Source organism: Epinephelus lanceolatus, chromosome 21 (genome assembly GCF_041903045.1).
Source record: "Epinephelus lanceolatus isolate andai-2023 chromosome 21, ASM4190304v1, whole genome shotgun sequence".
NCBI lineage: Eukaryota > Metazoa > Chordata > Actinopteri > Perciformes > Serranidae > Epinephelus > Epinephelus lanceolatus.
The window spans coordinates 32,936,819-32,954,349 of NC_135754.1; the positions used below are offsets into that span (position 1 = coordinate 32,936,819).

At 41.2% G+C, this 17,531-nt stretch overlaps 1 protein-coding gene across 3 annotated transcripts in view; it reads left to right on the forward strand.

The window, feature by feature from the left end:
• etv4 (ETS variant transcription factor 4) overlaps positions 1–17,531 on the forward strand; it is a 56,830-nt gene that overhangs the window by 21,155 nt on the left and 18,144 nt on the right. For all 3 annotated transcript variants that reach the window (XM_033611598.2, XM_078163544.1, XM_078163545.1), the window contains one exon: positions 16,195–16,324. In XM_033611598.2, coding sequence (XP_033467489.1) covers positions 16,195–16,324 — 130 coding nt within the window. The remainder of the gene's footprint in view (positions 1–16,194; positions 16,325–17,531) is intronic.

Below are 17,531 nucleotides of genomic sequence, written 5' to 3' on the forward strand. Positions count from 1 at the left end.
CCCTGCGGCTAGCCAAACTTATTTTGGAAAGAAAAAAGGGCAAATTGTAAAAAGCATGACACAAACTGTTTGTTTCAACCATCCAGCAAAGTTTAAGGACACGCTTTATAGTTCAGTTTGACTTGCACTTGCAAGCACAGTTTTCTGGTTCATTGAGGAATTATTTGTGACATCGGGTGCGCTCAATTTTGGTTTTATCCCCAGATAAGGGGTTTAGATAATCAGATGAAGGGTGCTTTCACACCTGCCCTGTTTGGTTCGGTCCAATCGCACTCGAGTTCGTTGCCCCCTAAATGCGATTCGTTTGGGCAGGTGTGAACGCAGCAATCGCGCTCGGTTGCGCACCAAAACAACCGAGCCGATAACTTCTTGAAACGGTTAACCAATCAGCGCCACAGGCAGGACTAATGCCAATGAGAAATAATAACAAAAACGGCAAGCGCTCAAGAGAAAATAGACACTGCTATGGTTGCTGTTCTAAATCAGTATGTTTTCTTAATATCACCCAATATCATAGTTCGCTCTTCTCCACTCTTTAAACTCCAGCGAAACCAGTATGTTAGCATGGCTACGTATCAGTGAGGACTTAAAATGATGTTCGCTTTAGATGGATGTGGTTGGCCTTTAGTGAAAGTCAAATCCCCTTACACCGTGGAAGTGAGTCAGAGTGAACGAAATGTCAGACTGAAGATGGTAACAGTGTGGTGAGTTGACAATTCTGTTTGATAGCAGGCATTCTAAAGAGGTCAGTATGCTTCAAATAAAGTGCTTGTCGTATTGTCAAACGATGCCCAAGACTTCCTCCCCTGAACACCTTTTCCTATGGCAGAGTTCAGAGAGTGCGTTAGAAAATATTTGTAATTTTCCAAAACCAACAATAAGCAGCTGTTGGCCAGGTGTGTGGAGGTGTTTTAGTAAGCAGAATTTTAACTTTTGTCCATGTTCTACACAACTGATGTTATTTACTATACATGCAAAACTATTCCTTTGAGCAGACAATGTCTGAAAGTATACACCGTTATGAACAATGATTGTGTCTCATCCCTCTCTATGATGATAGGCCTTTCACACCATTTGGAACAGCTGTGGACACTTTTGCCTTCTGATGTTGTTGAATGACACGTTGAAAGAACCAGTTGGTTTCAACCCCGGCCTTAAGGCCCAGACACACCAAACTGACATCAAAGAACTAGTGGCGACTGTCGCGTTGCCTCAAGTCGCCTGTGTCTCAGCCAAAAGGTTGCACTTGAACACAAAGGCTGCAGTCAACTGTGCTCTTGGCCTGAGTGAGAGGAAATAACTCTCCATATCATCAGGCGGAGGAGGTCTGTACTCGTCATTCAAAAAGGGGAATCAGAAGACCAACAGGAAGGGTTCAAGAAACAAGTTAGCAAGTTTGTACAGTGACAACAACCTGAAGATGAAAGAACAAAAGATATTTACCGCTGGCTTTGCTGCTGATTAAATATGCTGAATCCGCCAAAAAAGTCAACAAGTGTGGGACACACCACAAAAATTTGGGCAGCAGATGCTCACTGACGGCCTGACATCGACCGATGGACAACCATTGGCTTGGTTTCAGGGACCTTAAACCTTTCTGATTGTCTGACTGCTCCTGTGTCTCGGCCCTTCTGACTGCTGTAGCAATCATGTTCCCAGATCTTAGTTACTTGAGTGAGTAAAGTCAAAATGATGGCCAAAAAAATGAAAGTAAAATCCAAGTTGTAACAAAGCAGAATGACCTTTTTTTTAGAGTTGTTTTTGCTCTCCATTCTTGGCCATCATTTACACTCAGATCCCACTCTGCTTTCCACTTTAATACGCCTGACAGTCCAACACATGCTCACGAAACACACACTGCACGTGAGTGGAGGAGGCGGCTGCAGAGGGTGGACCTTGTAGTAACCTGCTGACACAGACCAGTAGGTGTGTAGAGCGAGCTGAGAGCCAGCGTACGGCCGTATCGATCCTCACTGATCCAGCAGAGGAGTAAGAGGAGATGGAGGGGGTTGATAGATGACTTGATGAAGATAAAGCTCAGATAAATCAGCATGGAGGCAGATAGGGGAAAGAGAGGAGTAAGAGCGGGTCAAACGTGCCGTCAAGAATTACGGTCGAGATCCTGATCAAAGAACTGAGAGAGGGTGAGAGGGAGGGGGAGGGGGGAGGTTGCGAGACGAGCAGGAGGAACTGTGGATGTGGCATGTGCGCTGATAATTTCCAGCAAGGTGTCCCGGCCTTTCCGTGTGTGCGTTATCTTCTTCTGATAAGGCAGATTTCGCCTTGAAACGCCTGCTTGAAAACACACGTACAGGCACGCGTTGCCCCAAAGGCGGACAAACAAACGAAACACTACACACACATACACACCTCCCTCACATGCACGATACCCTGGTGGGCAGTGGGAGCTCATTATATCATTTCAGTAACAGTGTGGGGGTGGATCGATCGCTACATTAAACATTAAGAGGGGACAGCTATATTGGGGGCTGAGGGATTGAGAGTGAGGAGTCAATATTGTGCCAGATTAATTACATCCACCCCTCGCCTGTGACGGGATGTCCCTCTTGCTGCACATGTCCTGGGACAGGGATGTATTGTATTGGGTCCACTAAACAGCAGTGGAGCGGTGAGATTTATGGCTGGTCAATGGCCATTTATAAAAAGCCAACGCGGCACAATTGAAAGTGAAGTGGACAATAGGGAAAACGTGAGATGTCAGAACGTTTACCGATTAAACCTCTGATCCCTTGATGCTACCAAGACCATGGAAATATGAAGTTAATTATTATATTCAGATTTCTTTTCTCTCTTTCATAATGTCAGGGTGTAAACATCTCATTTATAATCGGAAATTTCTATTCTCCTTCCCCCATATCCATCTCCACTAGAGAGCACAACACAATTATCCTACAGAGGAAATTATGATTTGTTGGTCATGGCTGACGTCCTACACCAGCACTGTACTTGACTCAGAATTATGTCAATCAAATTGGATTGCAGAGTTGGGACCAAGTCATTGTTTTGCAAGTCACAACTAAGTCTTAAGTCTATGCACGGGAGTACCAAGTCAAGTCCCAAGTCAAGACAGGCAAGTCCTGTAGCGTCTGCCAGCTGACCTGTTATAAGGGGCACCCCATTTACGAATTCTATGTCCTTGTCTTGGTGGCCGCAGGTTTGATTCCAGGTTGTGGCCCTTTGCTGTATGTCGTCCCTTCTCTCTCACCCCCTTTCGCTCATTTATGCTCAGCGTTAAATACGGATCCGGATACAGACGGAGCCTTCTGTCCGTGCTCCGCATTTATTTCGTCCGTATTTCTGCACGTTTCCATAAAGCTTATGGATACAGGCCAAACGGAGCAGTACCACCGGGAACCGTGGGGGCAGTGTTGCTGTCACTACCCGATACGTAGGTTTAGTGAGACACGAAGAAGAAATAACAATTCAGTTTCTCTCATCGGCAGTACTAGAGCAAAGAATTCTCCGTCCTCCAGTCGCGATGTATTTAACGGCCTCACCAACCACCGCCTCCTACAATGCTGCCTCTGTTTTTGTCTTTTATGCAAGAGGTACATTATCAATATCTCTTCCACAGTCGCCATGTTTGTTTTTGAGTTTGTTGTTGTCGTAAACTTTTGACGCTGGGCTGCCCCCTGGTGGATATATTGGTTAACATCCATGCCAACGTAAAGGGCGCGTGGAAGTATGTGGGCAGTGACGGTGACATCGTTTGAAACGGACGTATACATTTTCATACGTAAAGGGAGTATAAATGAGCCTTTAGGCTGTCCTGTTCAATAAAGGCAAAAATGCTGGCAAAAAAAAATCTTGGAAAAAAAAAAGACTGACAAGTCCCAAGCCCTAAAGTCATAATGTGCTCTTCACCAACCGCAATGCCACTTCAACAACAGAGTATTAATATATTAAATTTACGAAGGTCATAAATGTTTCTTTCAACGTGTACTTATTTGTTAAAACAAGTTTGTAGGAAGTTGCTGCTTCTCCATCTGTAATCCACACATTTTGTAAACTACAATTCCTTTTTTGTTGACCACCGCATAGATTATGTACGCAAACAAAATTATCTTTGGTGTCATTTTTTCCAACTGGCGCTCTGTAATATTAGTTCTTCATGGTTCTCTCCTGCATTCTGATTGGGTGCTCCTGGATTAGATCTGGTTAATTAAGTATTAACATGCTGCAAATAAATAGCATTAATGTTAGTTGATTCAGGAAAGGAAACATTGATTTATGGCACACCTGGGAAAAAAAAACAACTTAATCTTTTGGCTTTTGGTATCAAGTATTTTCAAGTCAAAAAGCTGAAGTCCAAGTGAAGTCACGAGTCATTGGTGTGTAAGTCTAAGTTGAGTTGCAAGTCTCTTGATTTTGTCAAGTTGAATCTAACATCAGCAAATCTGTGACTCAAGTCTGAGTCAAGTCCAAGTCATGTGACTGGAGTCCACACCTCTGCGGATTTGGCTGTTCAGTTAAAGTATTCAATTATTCATTCCTTTGTTTCCATACAGAGTTTAGGAGTTTGAACAGGGTTCAGCAGGACGTTTAGGGTGACAGCAAAGTACGTACATTGTATAGTATGTGATAATGTACTAAAGTAAACAAGCCAAGTTAGCCCTCTAAACGTGTGCTACGCTGACATCGGATCGTGATATGGGAAGATATCAAAAAAAAGCCAGAGACTGTACCATATTAAGTTGCTTTGATCTGTAAATTCACCACTTCTAAGCAGAAGGCAGAAGATAACAGTGTTTCGGAGCCTGACCGGGAAAATTGTCTCTTTCCTTTGGCAGCTGCCTCCATCTCAGACTCGCCCTGGGTCTGGGTCGGCAGCTGCCTGTACCAGAGGAGCATTCACATCTGGGGACCAAAATGTCCCCAGAAGTCCACTGCACACCGACTGGGGAAAAAAAAAAAAACAGTGTTCTACTTGAGTGATCTCAGTCGACCCAGAGGTCTCTGATTGACAATTCAAATCTTTGACACTGCTGATTGACACTGAGTTCAGAAGAAATTGAGAGGAGAGTTAAAAAGTGTAAGGTTCATTCTGAGAAAAAAGCTGAGTGTACTTGTTTAAACAAGAACATTCCCATCACTGCAGATAAATACTGCCGTCTATTTCCAGTTGACAAAAGGAGAAGTGAAACTTTGACATTTGCAAAAAAATGTACTGTGCCACTGCCTTTCCTATGATGGGTGTCATTCAGATCCACATCCTGTTAGCCAACACAACATGATGCACTGAAGAAACGTTTCAACGGCCAATGAAAAAAAAAAAAAATCCCATTTGTGAGAGCGGCACTTTCCCGGCCAATCATCTGTCTTGCTGATACCATTGTACTTTCCATCAATCTCGTTAGGCTTGTTTGGCAGGTATCTGACAACCATTCTTTAAATATTCAAGGAGCCTGAACCATTATCAGATGAGAGAGGACGACCTGTAAATCAGATAGAGCAGACACTAATGGATCCAACACTCCTGGGCTCCCAGAGCAGACAGATACTGAAGCCACTCTCGGGCCTGTCGGCTCTCAGAGATGAGGAAGAGTTTGTCAGTGCTGGCCGAGCTGCTTTTCTCTCTCTCCCTGTGTCTTCCTGATTGTGCAGTGACCTGAGAAGCACACACACATGTCCAGCACATGTTTCCATGCATCAGTGGAATGACTGGATACACAGTCGAAACGGTCTGGATCATATTGTATCGCCTCGCTTCCCTTCCCTCACTGGCTCTCTACATATCTCACTCTCCCTCCTGCTCTGAATTTTTCCATTGAACTATAACCTACAAAGCAAAAACACATCAATACATGTTTGGTCAAAATAAAGAGAGCACCAGAAACTGATTTTTTTTACATTTAATGTAACATATAAAGCACAGAAATTTATAATGACTTAAATTTATTTTTAATTTGTACAGACAAATATGTAATTCATGCTTTATAATTCCTCAGTTTTTGTATAAGTGTGAGTAATTTGCAGTGGCGTAAGTATTATTTCAGATCTTTTACTTGAGTGAAAATAGTAATACAACAATGTAAATTAAAAGTAAAAGTACTTCCTTTATAATCTTAAGTAAAAACAGAAGTCTCAGCTTTAGTTTAGACATAAAGTACCAAAAGTTAAGTACTAATTATCCAAAATGGCCCATTTCAGAAAAATATAATATCACTGGGTAGCTCAATTTTTAATATAGCATAATTTATTTGTTAAATTTACTAATTAATTTAAAAAATCTAGTGGAGTAAGTAGCATAAAATGGAAATACACAAGTGTAGAAGATTGTACTAAAGTACAGAAGTTGCTCGAGTAAACATACTTAGTTAAATTCCACCAGGCCATGGACAATCTAATATGAATAATCCACTTACACCTGAATAAAATATTTGGTCTATTCTCAGGTGTATGTATTTCAATTACATATGAAATTTTCATCCAGTTAAGTCAAGTAATTCTAACATGAACCAATTAACGTACCGTTGATGTAATCAAATAAAACTGAGATGAACATACTACGAAAACTAATGTAACTATAGCAAATTGGGTTGATTTCTTTCAGTAACATGGGAAGGAGGCACTGAGCAACAAATGAAGAAATGACCCCACAAAATTGAAAGAAATTAGGAGAAAAAAAGAAATGACCTGGAAAAAGTGCTTGAAAATTATGATAATTCTGTACCATGATAATTTTCTAGATCTATGAATTTTGTGCAATTTGTGTGACATTTCTTACTGTGTTGCTCAATGCATTTTTCCCCATGTTTCTGAAAACTGATGTTGCACCAGATTTCAGAGGTTAATACATTTTACTTATTTACTGTTGATAAATTCTGTGATTTTAATATGCTTACTTTACTTTATTAAACTTGATGTAATTGCTGTTAAAAAAAAACCTATGCATTTCAAATATGTTGAGGAGCATGAAAAACATATTTTAATGTAACACATTCTGTGTATTTCACATATGTTGGCGAACAATAACATAATTGAAATACAAAGAATGTATTAACAGTCATTACATTTATGTTATTGAGGTAAATTAGGTCAATTCTATGAGCTATACTTACATTAATTCTCATAGTCTTTTCGTCTCAGTTTTATTTAATTACATAAATGATATTTTTTTTCTTTGTTAGAATTACTTGACTCAGTTGAATGGAACTTTTATATGTTGAGATCTGTGAACCTGACAAAATAAACTAAATAATTTGCTTGACTGTAGGTTTAATGCAGTTTAGGTCTGATTTTTGATTTCATATTTTGCCCAGCAGACGATACATTCCCTTTAGACCCCTAGACATAATCAGAGGCCACGTGACACTTGTGGCAGGTGGTGTAAAAAGCCCCACCTGCTGGCAGAAGAAAGTGTGGCGTTAATGGCACTGAGTAAGTAGTTACAAATCAATATAAATCTGGATTAATGCATTAAATAAGAAAGTATTTGTTGCTGCTATTTAAAGTCAGTGGGTGGAGCTAATAGTCTTTGAACTGTTTAATTGGCTGCTAGGTGGAGACTCAAAGTCAAGTGCCTGTAGTGTGGGAGGATAAAAAATGCGCATGCGCTAAAGTCCTGATGACGTCATTGGTTCGTAGACGGTAGTAGCTGGCAGACGTACCAAACATTTAGCAACTGTTGACGCCATAAGCGACGCGAATTATCGTCTACATCAACAATTGTGAAGAAAAACTTGACATTAAACACGTCGGTGCCCACCAACCGAGGGATATTGTTATAAACCGAACTCTTGGTAAAAGTAATAAAATGTAACCCGGGAGTGGTTCTCCGGAAACAAAATGGCTAACGTTACCGCTAGTGGCTAACGGCTAACAGCTAGCTTGTTTGTTAGCTTCCTGTGTGCGGTATTATCGTTCAGAGAGGATGATACTCGGTCAAAAACAGACTTTCAGTAGCAAGCACATCTCTGAGAGGATTACCAGACATGAAAGCAGCGGGACAACGCGGTAAAAGTGGACTTAATCGGCAAACATACGGGGAAGTTAGCAGGATAACAGCAGGTGGAGGAGAACAGGTATGTGTGCATATGGATTAACATTTGTGTTAAACTGTGTGTAATTTAAAATTGTGTGCATTTCTAGGTTTGTGTCCGCTCAAAGTAGTTATTACATCAATTTTCTACATAAAAACACCATCAATAAGTATCATGAAGAACAAAAGAAGCAACGCCAATTAAATAGCTAATGTTAGCCTAGCATAGTAGCACTAGCTAGTAGCACTAAAAGGATAGCTCAGGTTTTTTAAGTGGGGTTGTATGGGGTACTTATCCATTGAGGAGTAGCTTAGAAGCTAAGCAATGTTCTGATGTGGGTGGGTTAGCAACAAAATGTGTTTTAACCACCTAAAAAATGTCCCACCCTGAAAATAACACTGTCAGTTTAAGGTAATGTTATATTAAGAGTATTTTCACTGCTTTAACTAAATGTAAGTGATTTGCAACTTGAAAATAAAGCTGTTATAATGCTGCCAGACTCCATTGAGAAAAACTGATTTAACATTGCTGAACACAGGAGCTGCTCCACAACTGCCTCTAACAGTTATTTTGTTTGTGTTATTGTGTGCCTTGGTGTTAAAAAAGGTTAGTTTGGATTCACCAAAGTCACTCAATAGCACAAACTAACTAGCTGATGGGAGCAGTGGAGTCTGGTGGCTTTGACGAGAGTATTGATGGGGAACTGGTTTCCCTGTAGGTGTGGGCTATCTGACAGCATGGTTGAGAATTGAAAATGCTCTCAATAGAGCATACACTTAAACTGATATTCTTTTTTTTAGGTAGGATTTTTTTTAAGGTGAGTATAACACCTTTTATTGCTGACCCCCACCCTCAGCAGTACATAGTCTAGATACTGTGTCGGACTCCAGCCTGCATTTAGTGCCCACAACAAAAGCAGTTAGAAACTTAGAAGTAGCAGCGAGACTTGCTCTGAGAAAGCATCACACACTCCTGCGTGCAGAGCTTTAAAATGACCATGAAAGTATAGGCTATGTATGCTTGCCTGTTTTGACAGTCAAATACTTTTAAATTACACTGTTGCTTTTCCCTATTACGCCTCCCTCTCACCACAATGGAGCCATGTATTCAGCCAAGCAACTAATATCATTTGCAAGCCATGTGAATCAATAGCTTCCTTTTTAACCTTTAAAACCATTGTGGCATAATTGGCATCCTTGTTTTTATTGATCTGTCACCACATAAGGGATCAATTGGCAAGAGTGGGGGTACCAGGTGTAGCCTATCACACGTTTACAGCCTGCTTTTAGCGTGTCTGTACAGCACACTCAGGCCTCGTGCCGCTCGCACCGCACATGTACAGTGCATATCGTGTGAGATAAGAACCAGATCTCCAGATAGCCCTGAGATGGTTCCTCTAAGAGTACGACTTGAATCCTATTTGTATGATTGGACCCATTAAGTATGTATTTACATTACACTCACATGTCTTTCGGTTTAGCAAGATCCAGTCACCCTGTTTGACACTGGGGCTGATGTCCAATGAGTTATTGTGAGCGAGGCTGTCATGTGCTGCAGACTTCCAGAGGCTTAAGACTTGGCCATGTCGCACATAAACATTCAGTGTAAAACTCTCCAGATCCACTGCCGTCTTCAGATTGGATTTCCCTACACAGGGTCCTTTAATGGTAGGAAATACGCTGTCTAAAATGAGATGGGGGAGTTCATACCAAGGTCTTGTCAAGGTGCTTGAAACAGCGCATTCACAAGTGATATGAAAATGTTTTGATTGCTATACATGAGGCTTTAATCCCCTGATTTATTCTCTTTTAATGCCAATCTAGGTTTTTATGAAAGGCATCTACATTTTCAAAGCAGATTAATCAAATTTGTAATAGTGTGAGCTTACTGTATCACAGCCATCGTTATTAATGTGCGAACCAAATCTTTCAGCACAAGCTGTTATAGTTTATCTCTCTGTCAGCGCTGTTTGTGTTTTTTAGGAATCCAAGTGTTTCCCGGCATGTTCACACTACCTCCGCATGGCTCAGCTCAGGGGCCCATTGTGTAGAGAAGAGTGTGTGTGTGTCCATGCGTGTGTGTGTGTGTGTGTGCCATCCCCACTCCTGTGATTTGTTTGCGGTGGGTGTCTGTTGAATGGGACCCCCCCATGTAATGATCCCTCTACTTCCTAAAGCACTCAGCCATGACCATCACCTTTCACCCTACATCCTCCCCCTCTAAGAGCCAACATTTACATATGTAAAAGTCCATCTTCACCCTGCCTTTAGCTGGGGGTCATCTCTATACGTAGCGCTCAGAATAGGCATTGAATTGGAGACGGTAAAGAATACCACAAAATAAGGAAGGAGGACATACGACAAGTTTGAAGTGAGGAAGGAGCCTTTGACCTTATCAGTTTAGGAGGTGCTGGGAATCTGCCGCGCTCCGCCTAGTGCTGAAGGAGAAAGTGAACACATTCATCCACAGGAGCGTGCATGCCCAGGCACACACACACAAATAGTCACATACACCGTGCACCCCTCTGTGTTATCTCAGAATTGTCTGTTTTAAAAGGCAACAGCTATTGTGTACTGTATCTGTCCTTTCACTTCTAAACACCTTTCAGGTTTTTCACGCTATGTGCTTAAGTTCATGAACCGACCCTCTCCCCCTCGGTGCAGAAAAGAAACTATGAAATATGAGGATCTCTGTGAATAGGTGATGTAACATTTAACAAAGCAGTTAGAGGAGGTCATATTGCCCCAAATAAAAGCAGGAAGAGAAGGGAACCTGAAGAACATAACTCTCCCCGGATCCGTTTACAAGACTGCCACCACCTTATAAACTTCAGCAGCAAATTTGACATCATCTGGACAGGGAGATTTACTGTGATAAGCCACAGAGTTTGTAATAGTTAGTGGAAACCAGAGTTTTTTTTTATTTAAGGACTATTCTTGGAACTGGATGTTAGATTAATTTACAAAATATGATTTTAGCCATGCCAGCAGCCAGGTGATGTATCTTAAAGGGGACCGATAATGCTTCATTTTCCGTCACGCAGCCTATACAGTGTTGCAGTGTTCATATTAAACGTGGCCAAAGTTTGACGTTAGATGTAAACGTGTGTAAAAATAATCCATGTGATCAAAAACCTGGCAAGCTGACATCCGCTTGTGACAGATTACTTTAATGCTCATCTGCTCTAGGCAAGCCACTGATTACATCGTCTACACTGCTACATGCTAACGTCAGGGAAACGTGTAATGTTAGTTGCTGATGTTGTTAATTCCCCCCTGATTTTGGATCAGATTTTATTGCTTTTATTGGTGATTTTTTTTTAATGGTAGAAAGTGCCGCCACTCTCCATGACAGTCATTCCCCAGCTGTAGTGCTGCTGCAGAAGTGTTGAGATTCCAAAGACCTGAAAACGCTAACCAATCAGAGCAGACTTGGCTTAAAGAGAGTTTTAACACAGGTGTTCCAGCATAGACAGTATGACGGGGAAAAAACTGAAGCATGTAAACATGTTCTAGTAGAAACCCTTAATTCAATTATGAAACTGAAAATTAGCACAAAACGTCCCCTTTAATGACCCTTAGACTTTTTCATAAATACCAACATGAGGTTGACAATTGTGTTTCTGAGTAAAATGTCCCAACATCTAATGGATGTCTTGGCATAAAATTTGGTTCCCATGTCCATGTCCGTGGGCCAACACAAGATTTGATAGAGCACTTAAGAAATTTTGAGTGCTACTCAGTCTGCTAGTCAACCTTTAAGAGTGAACAGGCACAGATTTGTAAGAGAAAAAATAGATTTGTGCAGTGTTGTGAGCATATCAGATGATCTGAGCATTTAAGACGATGATTTGAAATGACTTTGATCACCCCTTAACCTTTTCTCAAGCACTGCCATCAGGTCAAATTTTTAACTTGTCAAGTACTTTGATTTCTGACCAAATACTTGTAGTGGCATTCCCATCAGCCTCAGCTGTACTGAAGTGAACATGGTGAACATTATACTTGCTAAACCACAGCATGTGAGCATGTTGGCCTGCTGAAAGTGCCGCTAGCATGACTGTAGACAAATTCAGAATCTAAGGACCTTAGTATGTTGAGTTTCTCAGTTTTCCTCTTAAGTTTCTCACTAAGTCCTGCTCCTGAATCGGAACATCAACCATCTCTGTCTAATTGAAAACACAAGCGAGGCAACAGACAGCAATTACAATCACAGGCAGATACACAAACACAAAAAGCTGTCTGATGCTCATTTACCAGATTAATTAATATCCCAGAAAGGTCACACACAAATAGCTCACACACACACACAGACCCGTCCGCACACAGCTGACGCCATTCCCAGGCACAACTGTTTGAAATGGAACATCCTCATAAACCGAAAGCCACATCAAGGGAAATATTCCTGCCAATCGCATTAGTGGCTCTACTTGGCTGCACTGTGAGTGTACGCTCTCTGAGGATTGTTTGCAGTTCATGACCATGGCAGAGAAAGGGGGGGCGAATGTCAATAGACAAACACACTAGTATTATTAGAGCGGCAGTCATGTGCCACCCTCTGTGTACTAGCAGACGAGCTGTCGGAGACTTAGAGGAGGCTGGAATCCCATCGCGTCTGTCTGGGAAATCTGGGTAAATGCGCTCTAATCCTGTTGATCTACCGCTAAAGCCAACACTTCCTCACCTGCCTGCCTGCCATGGGAGAGTGACTACACACCAAAAATAGGAAGGTTATGATGATGAGCAGCGCTGATTGATTGATAGATTCAGCTTTTAGTTTTATACATGTTCTGAGTGAAAGGCTAACAGTGAAACAAACATCTAAACAGCAACCAGAGGGAATTTTTTTTCAGTGTAGAAACACCATAAAGATCCTTAATTTTAAACCTTTTGTAGCAAACAAGATTATGAAGTTGTTCACGAGTGGCAAACCACCTAAGCTGTTTGATACTTACTGAGTCTCATTTTGAATGCTGATTGAAAATACTTGCTTGTAATACACATAAAAATAAGACAAATAAAACAAGGGCTGCAGGTAGCACTTGTTTTCTGCATCAGTTTGAGTGTTTTTCTTTTTTGATGTAAAGATTATATGTTGAGACTATTAGTTATCAGAAAATACTGTAAAATACATCTTATACCCTTAAAAAAAAGATTAAAATGAGCTCATACGTACAAGTTGTTTTTTTGTTTTGTTTTTTAAATGCGGGAAAGCCCTAACCTAAAAACAGGACATAGAAAGGCAGCTTGTCGTGTACACAGCTCTGGTCAACTGGAGTCTGTGTTTTTTTTTGTTGTTTTTTTTTTCCTGGTGCATTGCATTCGAGGTCATGAACACGCCAGAAACAGGGTCAGTAGTAGAGTTGGGGGGAAAATCAATACAGCATAGTATCACAATATTTAATGTGGCAATGTTTTATCGATTCACTGGCCTAAAGTGTTGATTTTTTTATTATATAAGTTATTAGTACCCATTCATTAATTTTCTGTAACTGCTAATCCTTTTCAGGGTCTCTGGGGACTGGAGCCGATCCCCACTGACAAACTAAAATTTTGCTAGCCTACTAGAGTAATAAAATAATTTGTTTCCTGAGTCCACATAGTCTCCATATATTTTGTCCCAATAAAAATGACAGAGGTGAAATGAATAGACTGATTTTTTTTTTTTTTTTGGGATTAAATAGATGTTGACAAAGTTTTCCTTTGGGGACATAATTTGTAGCTGGAAAAGGGTAATAAAATGTGTGTTAAAGTAATACTCTGCATAAATACTGTATCGTGACCTAAACATTGTGATAGTATCATATCATGGGGCCTCTGGTGATTCACGCCGCCAGTTAGTAACAGAAAACAGCAGCAGGGTGGGGCTGTACTGAACAGTTCGAAACTTTAAAGCTCCATTCATAACATTGACATATAAACTGATAATTATTTGCAGTTGCAAACAAAAATTATGCTACACTAATATTAATATTATGCGATTTGTTGAAGTAGATTTCAGTGGTGGCTGTGTAGGATTGTTTCTGACTCATGTAAACCAAGCATTTTCAGTAGCACCAGAGTGTTGTAGAGTCCAAAAGTTAAAATGTATTGGAAAAAAGATGTAATCTAACAAACTTGAAAAAAATATTCTGCTTGAATCCATCTTAACCTTTCAGAAACAACATTTTTCACTGTGGTCGAAAAACATTTTGGTCTCACACTCCAAGAGAGGCATGCATCCGTATTAATGCATCGGTCTAGCAGAAATCTAACAGCATCATAAATTACATTTATTCATTAAAGGAAGTTGATTTAATATAATGACAGATGAGAGAATAATGACAGAAATTTCAAGCTTCATTTGAAAACCTCAGCTGAACTTCCAAATATAAAAAAGTGACATTCAGTACAGCCCTTGTGCAGAGTATTTTGGAACGACGTTTGAGTGCTGCTTGGACTGAGACGGGCGAATTTGTGTCAAGGTGTCGTTGCATTGTGCCGCACAAGAGGCAAAAATGTCATATTTTCATCACTACCCATCAGAGCCAATCAAAGCTGGGGCCAGTAAATACCTGTGACTACTGAAGAGTCACTTGTCCAGGGAATGAAAGCTGATTGGAACATTTCCTACTTCAGACAAAAGCCAGATGTTAGTGGGTGTTAGTGGGTTTTTCTCCAGCGTGAAAAGGGCTTTAGTTTGTTTTGTCAAACAACTCAGATTATTTCACTTACAATTCAAACAAATCTTTATGTTTTAGAAGCAGGAATCAGGTGAATGTGCATTTTTCTCCTTCATAAATGACTTGGACAGTTGTCATGATTGTGTTTAACTTTTTGTTGATTGTCTAATGAAGTCAGCACTGAATAAATTTTGCTTCTTCTAGTTTTTAATAACTAATTTCAGCCAGCTTCATGAATTTTTAGAGTTGAGGGAAAATCCTGAGCGTGACAGCAGATCCTCGAGGCTGCTTTGTGGTTTATGTCACTAGAATCTCTTCTCACTTTTTGCTCACTCTGTTTTTCCTCCTCCGTTTTCTTCACTTTCTATCGCTCGCCTTAGCGGAGCAGTCCTCTCTGGCCTTATTCAGTCAGCCAGACATTTTTTCCTCCTCCTTTTTTGTGAATGAACGACAGTATGTAATTACCTGGGCTGAGCTTTCAGTGTGGCCTGCTCCGTCAGCTCCACACCCTCTGCGCACACACATTTATGCTCACACACACACACACATTCACAAGTGCGCACATAGATACAGACTTGCAGAGATTACTAATTCACACACACACACAAATGCACACTCTCTCACTCATGCACGCACATAAATACAGGCCTCCCCAGCTGGAAGTGCACAGCTGCTGCTGTTTACCCTGTCGGGACCAGAAAAACATCCTGTACAGTTCTCCGGGTGAAAACCTCCCCTCACATAATAAACACAAGCCCTCGGCACAGTTTGAAGCTCCACTTTGGGTGGTTTTTGTGGCCGTCAAGGCAAAGGTCCCCTCCAGCAGTCCAGCTTGACAGACAGTTTGGTGTGCAGGAGATGGAGTGGATGCCTTCGGGGAAACGTGAAATGGCAAAATAATATGCTAATATGTTGGACTTTGGGAGGATATGAGGCATTATCAGGTTATCCCTGTTTCCCTCTTTATATTCAAAAGCAAAAAGCAAAGCTCACAAGCGATGGCTCACATCTGGATACCAATAGGAAAGAATGCAGCGACTCAGAATCGGTGTATACGCTGTTCTAACAGAGGTGTGACATTTGCTTTCATCAGTCCACAGACATCTCTCTGGCCCGTAGAGTTGTTTAGGTTTAAGCCTGACTTTGACAGAGGAAGTTTTGGCTGCTGTTGTGTCTGGAAGAGTGAAGAAAAGTGGGCGAGGACACTTTGGGCTTCCAAATGACTGCTGGAATGCGGTCGTGTGTGAGCGTGTGTGTTTTTGTGTGCCTGTCCTCCTCAGTGTGTGTTTGTACGTGTCTGTCTGCTGCCCTGTGTTTTGCAGCTGACAGTCACTTAAGCATTTTGGCTGGCACGTAAAAGAGATTCCTGTGCAGACAGAAGTATTTGCGTTTGCATTTGAGCTTAACGACAGTAGTATTGGGGCAGGGCTAAATGAGAAAAGGATACACACCGCTGTGTGTGTGCGCGTGTGCGTGCGTGCATGTGCGCGCCAACCCTCATCTGTGTATTCTGTTTACTGTCTCTCGTAGCGGTGGCATTTCACAGCCCTCCTGTCACTATCAAGAAGGAACCGCAGAGCCCGGGCTCCGACCCCAGCCAGTCCTGTAGCCACAAGCAGACCTTCAGCTACCCCAGTGGAGAGCAGTGCCTTTATGCCAGGTACCTCCAGGTTCTCCTAAAAGAAGTGCTGAAGTACATGTTGTTTAGTGTGTTGTCCCCTACACCTTTTATGTGTTTTAAAGTGTCAAAGCACCCAAATCACATAACAAAAAGACATTTTTTTTTTTTTTACTTCACTCTAGTTATAGCTCCAAAAACAAACCTGTGTGTGGAATCTTTGCATCTTTACATGTAGTCTTTGGTGTCTAGGGCTGTACCGAAAAGTTTGAAGCTTCATTCGTAATGCTGACATTCAGATTCTAAATCAACATTCAAATGCTGTGCAGCTTTTCTTTTGTTTTTTGCATATCTGTGACCCTGTTTATACCTGGTGTTAACATGTGTCTTGGTTGATCCCATCACAAGTAGACAGTGCTAAATACAAGTGTAAATGCAGTTGCTCAAATAACCTGCCAAGGTAATCGGGAGACATTTGATCACTCATCTTCTGTAGTCTAAACGCTAATGTGAGACACATCCTGGACACAAATTTGCAGTTCATAGGATCGCAAAGGCATGACCCACCTCTACTCTACCTTTGTTGGCTTGACCTGACATTCATACCCTAATCCCAGTGAGAATGCTGATGTAATGACTGTGTGCGGGCCCCTTTGACCGTCTAGTGTCAGTAATGTAGGCAGTAACGAAATATGAACACAGGTGGTCAACTGTAGAGGCATGATAGACAGGTGTAAGCGATGACGTGTTCTCGGCTGTCCACTTTTGTTGGGATCACCAAAACGCACATCGTCAATACCAGGTGGAGAAAGGCTCTATTTATTCTGTTTAAACCTGGTGTTTATTTTTTATATTATAATATTTCCTCTCCCTTTTGTCGCACACAAAGAGAGGTGCACCTGTATTCAGGAAGTGGTCCAGCAGCAGACTAACTGAAATTTGACGACAGACATTTAAAGCTTCATTCGAAACCTTCAATAGAGGGTTTCGAATATAAATAAAGACATTTGGTGCAGCCCTTTGGGTTTCTTATTCAATTTTGGTTTCTAGATAAGAGCAAACAGGAGGCTTGCCATTTCCTCTTAATTCTCTTTCTGCACCAGGCTCCCTTTAAGCCTATTTAGCTTTTATTTGCAACAATTTTAAAATGTTGTTATGGCACTGATACGTAGGCTGATTTGTTGTCCCTCTGCATATTCACTGACATCATTTGTTACTGAGGGCAGAACAGATTAAAAAATAATTACTT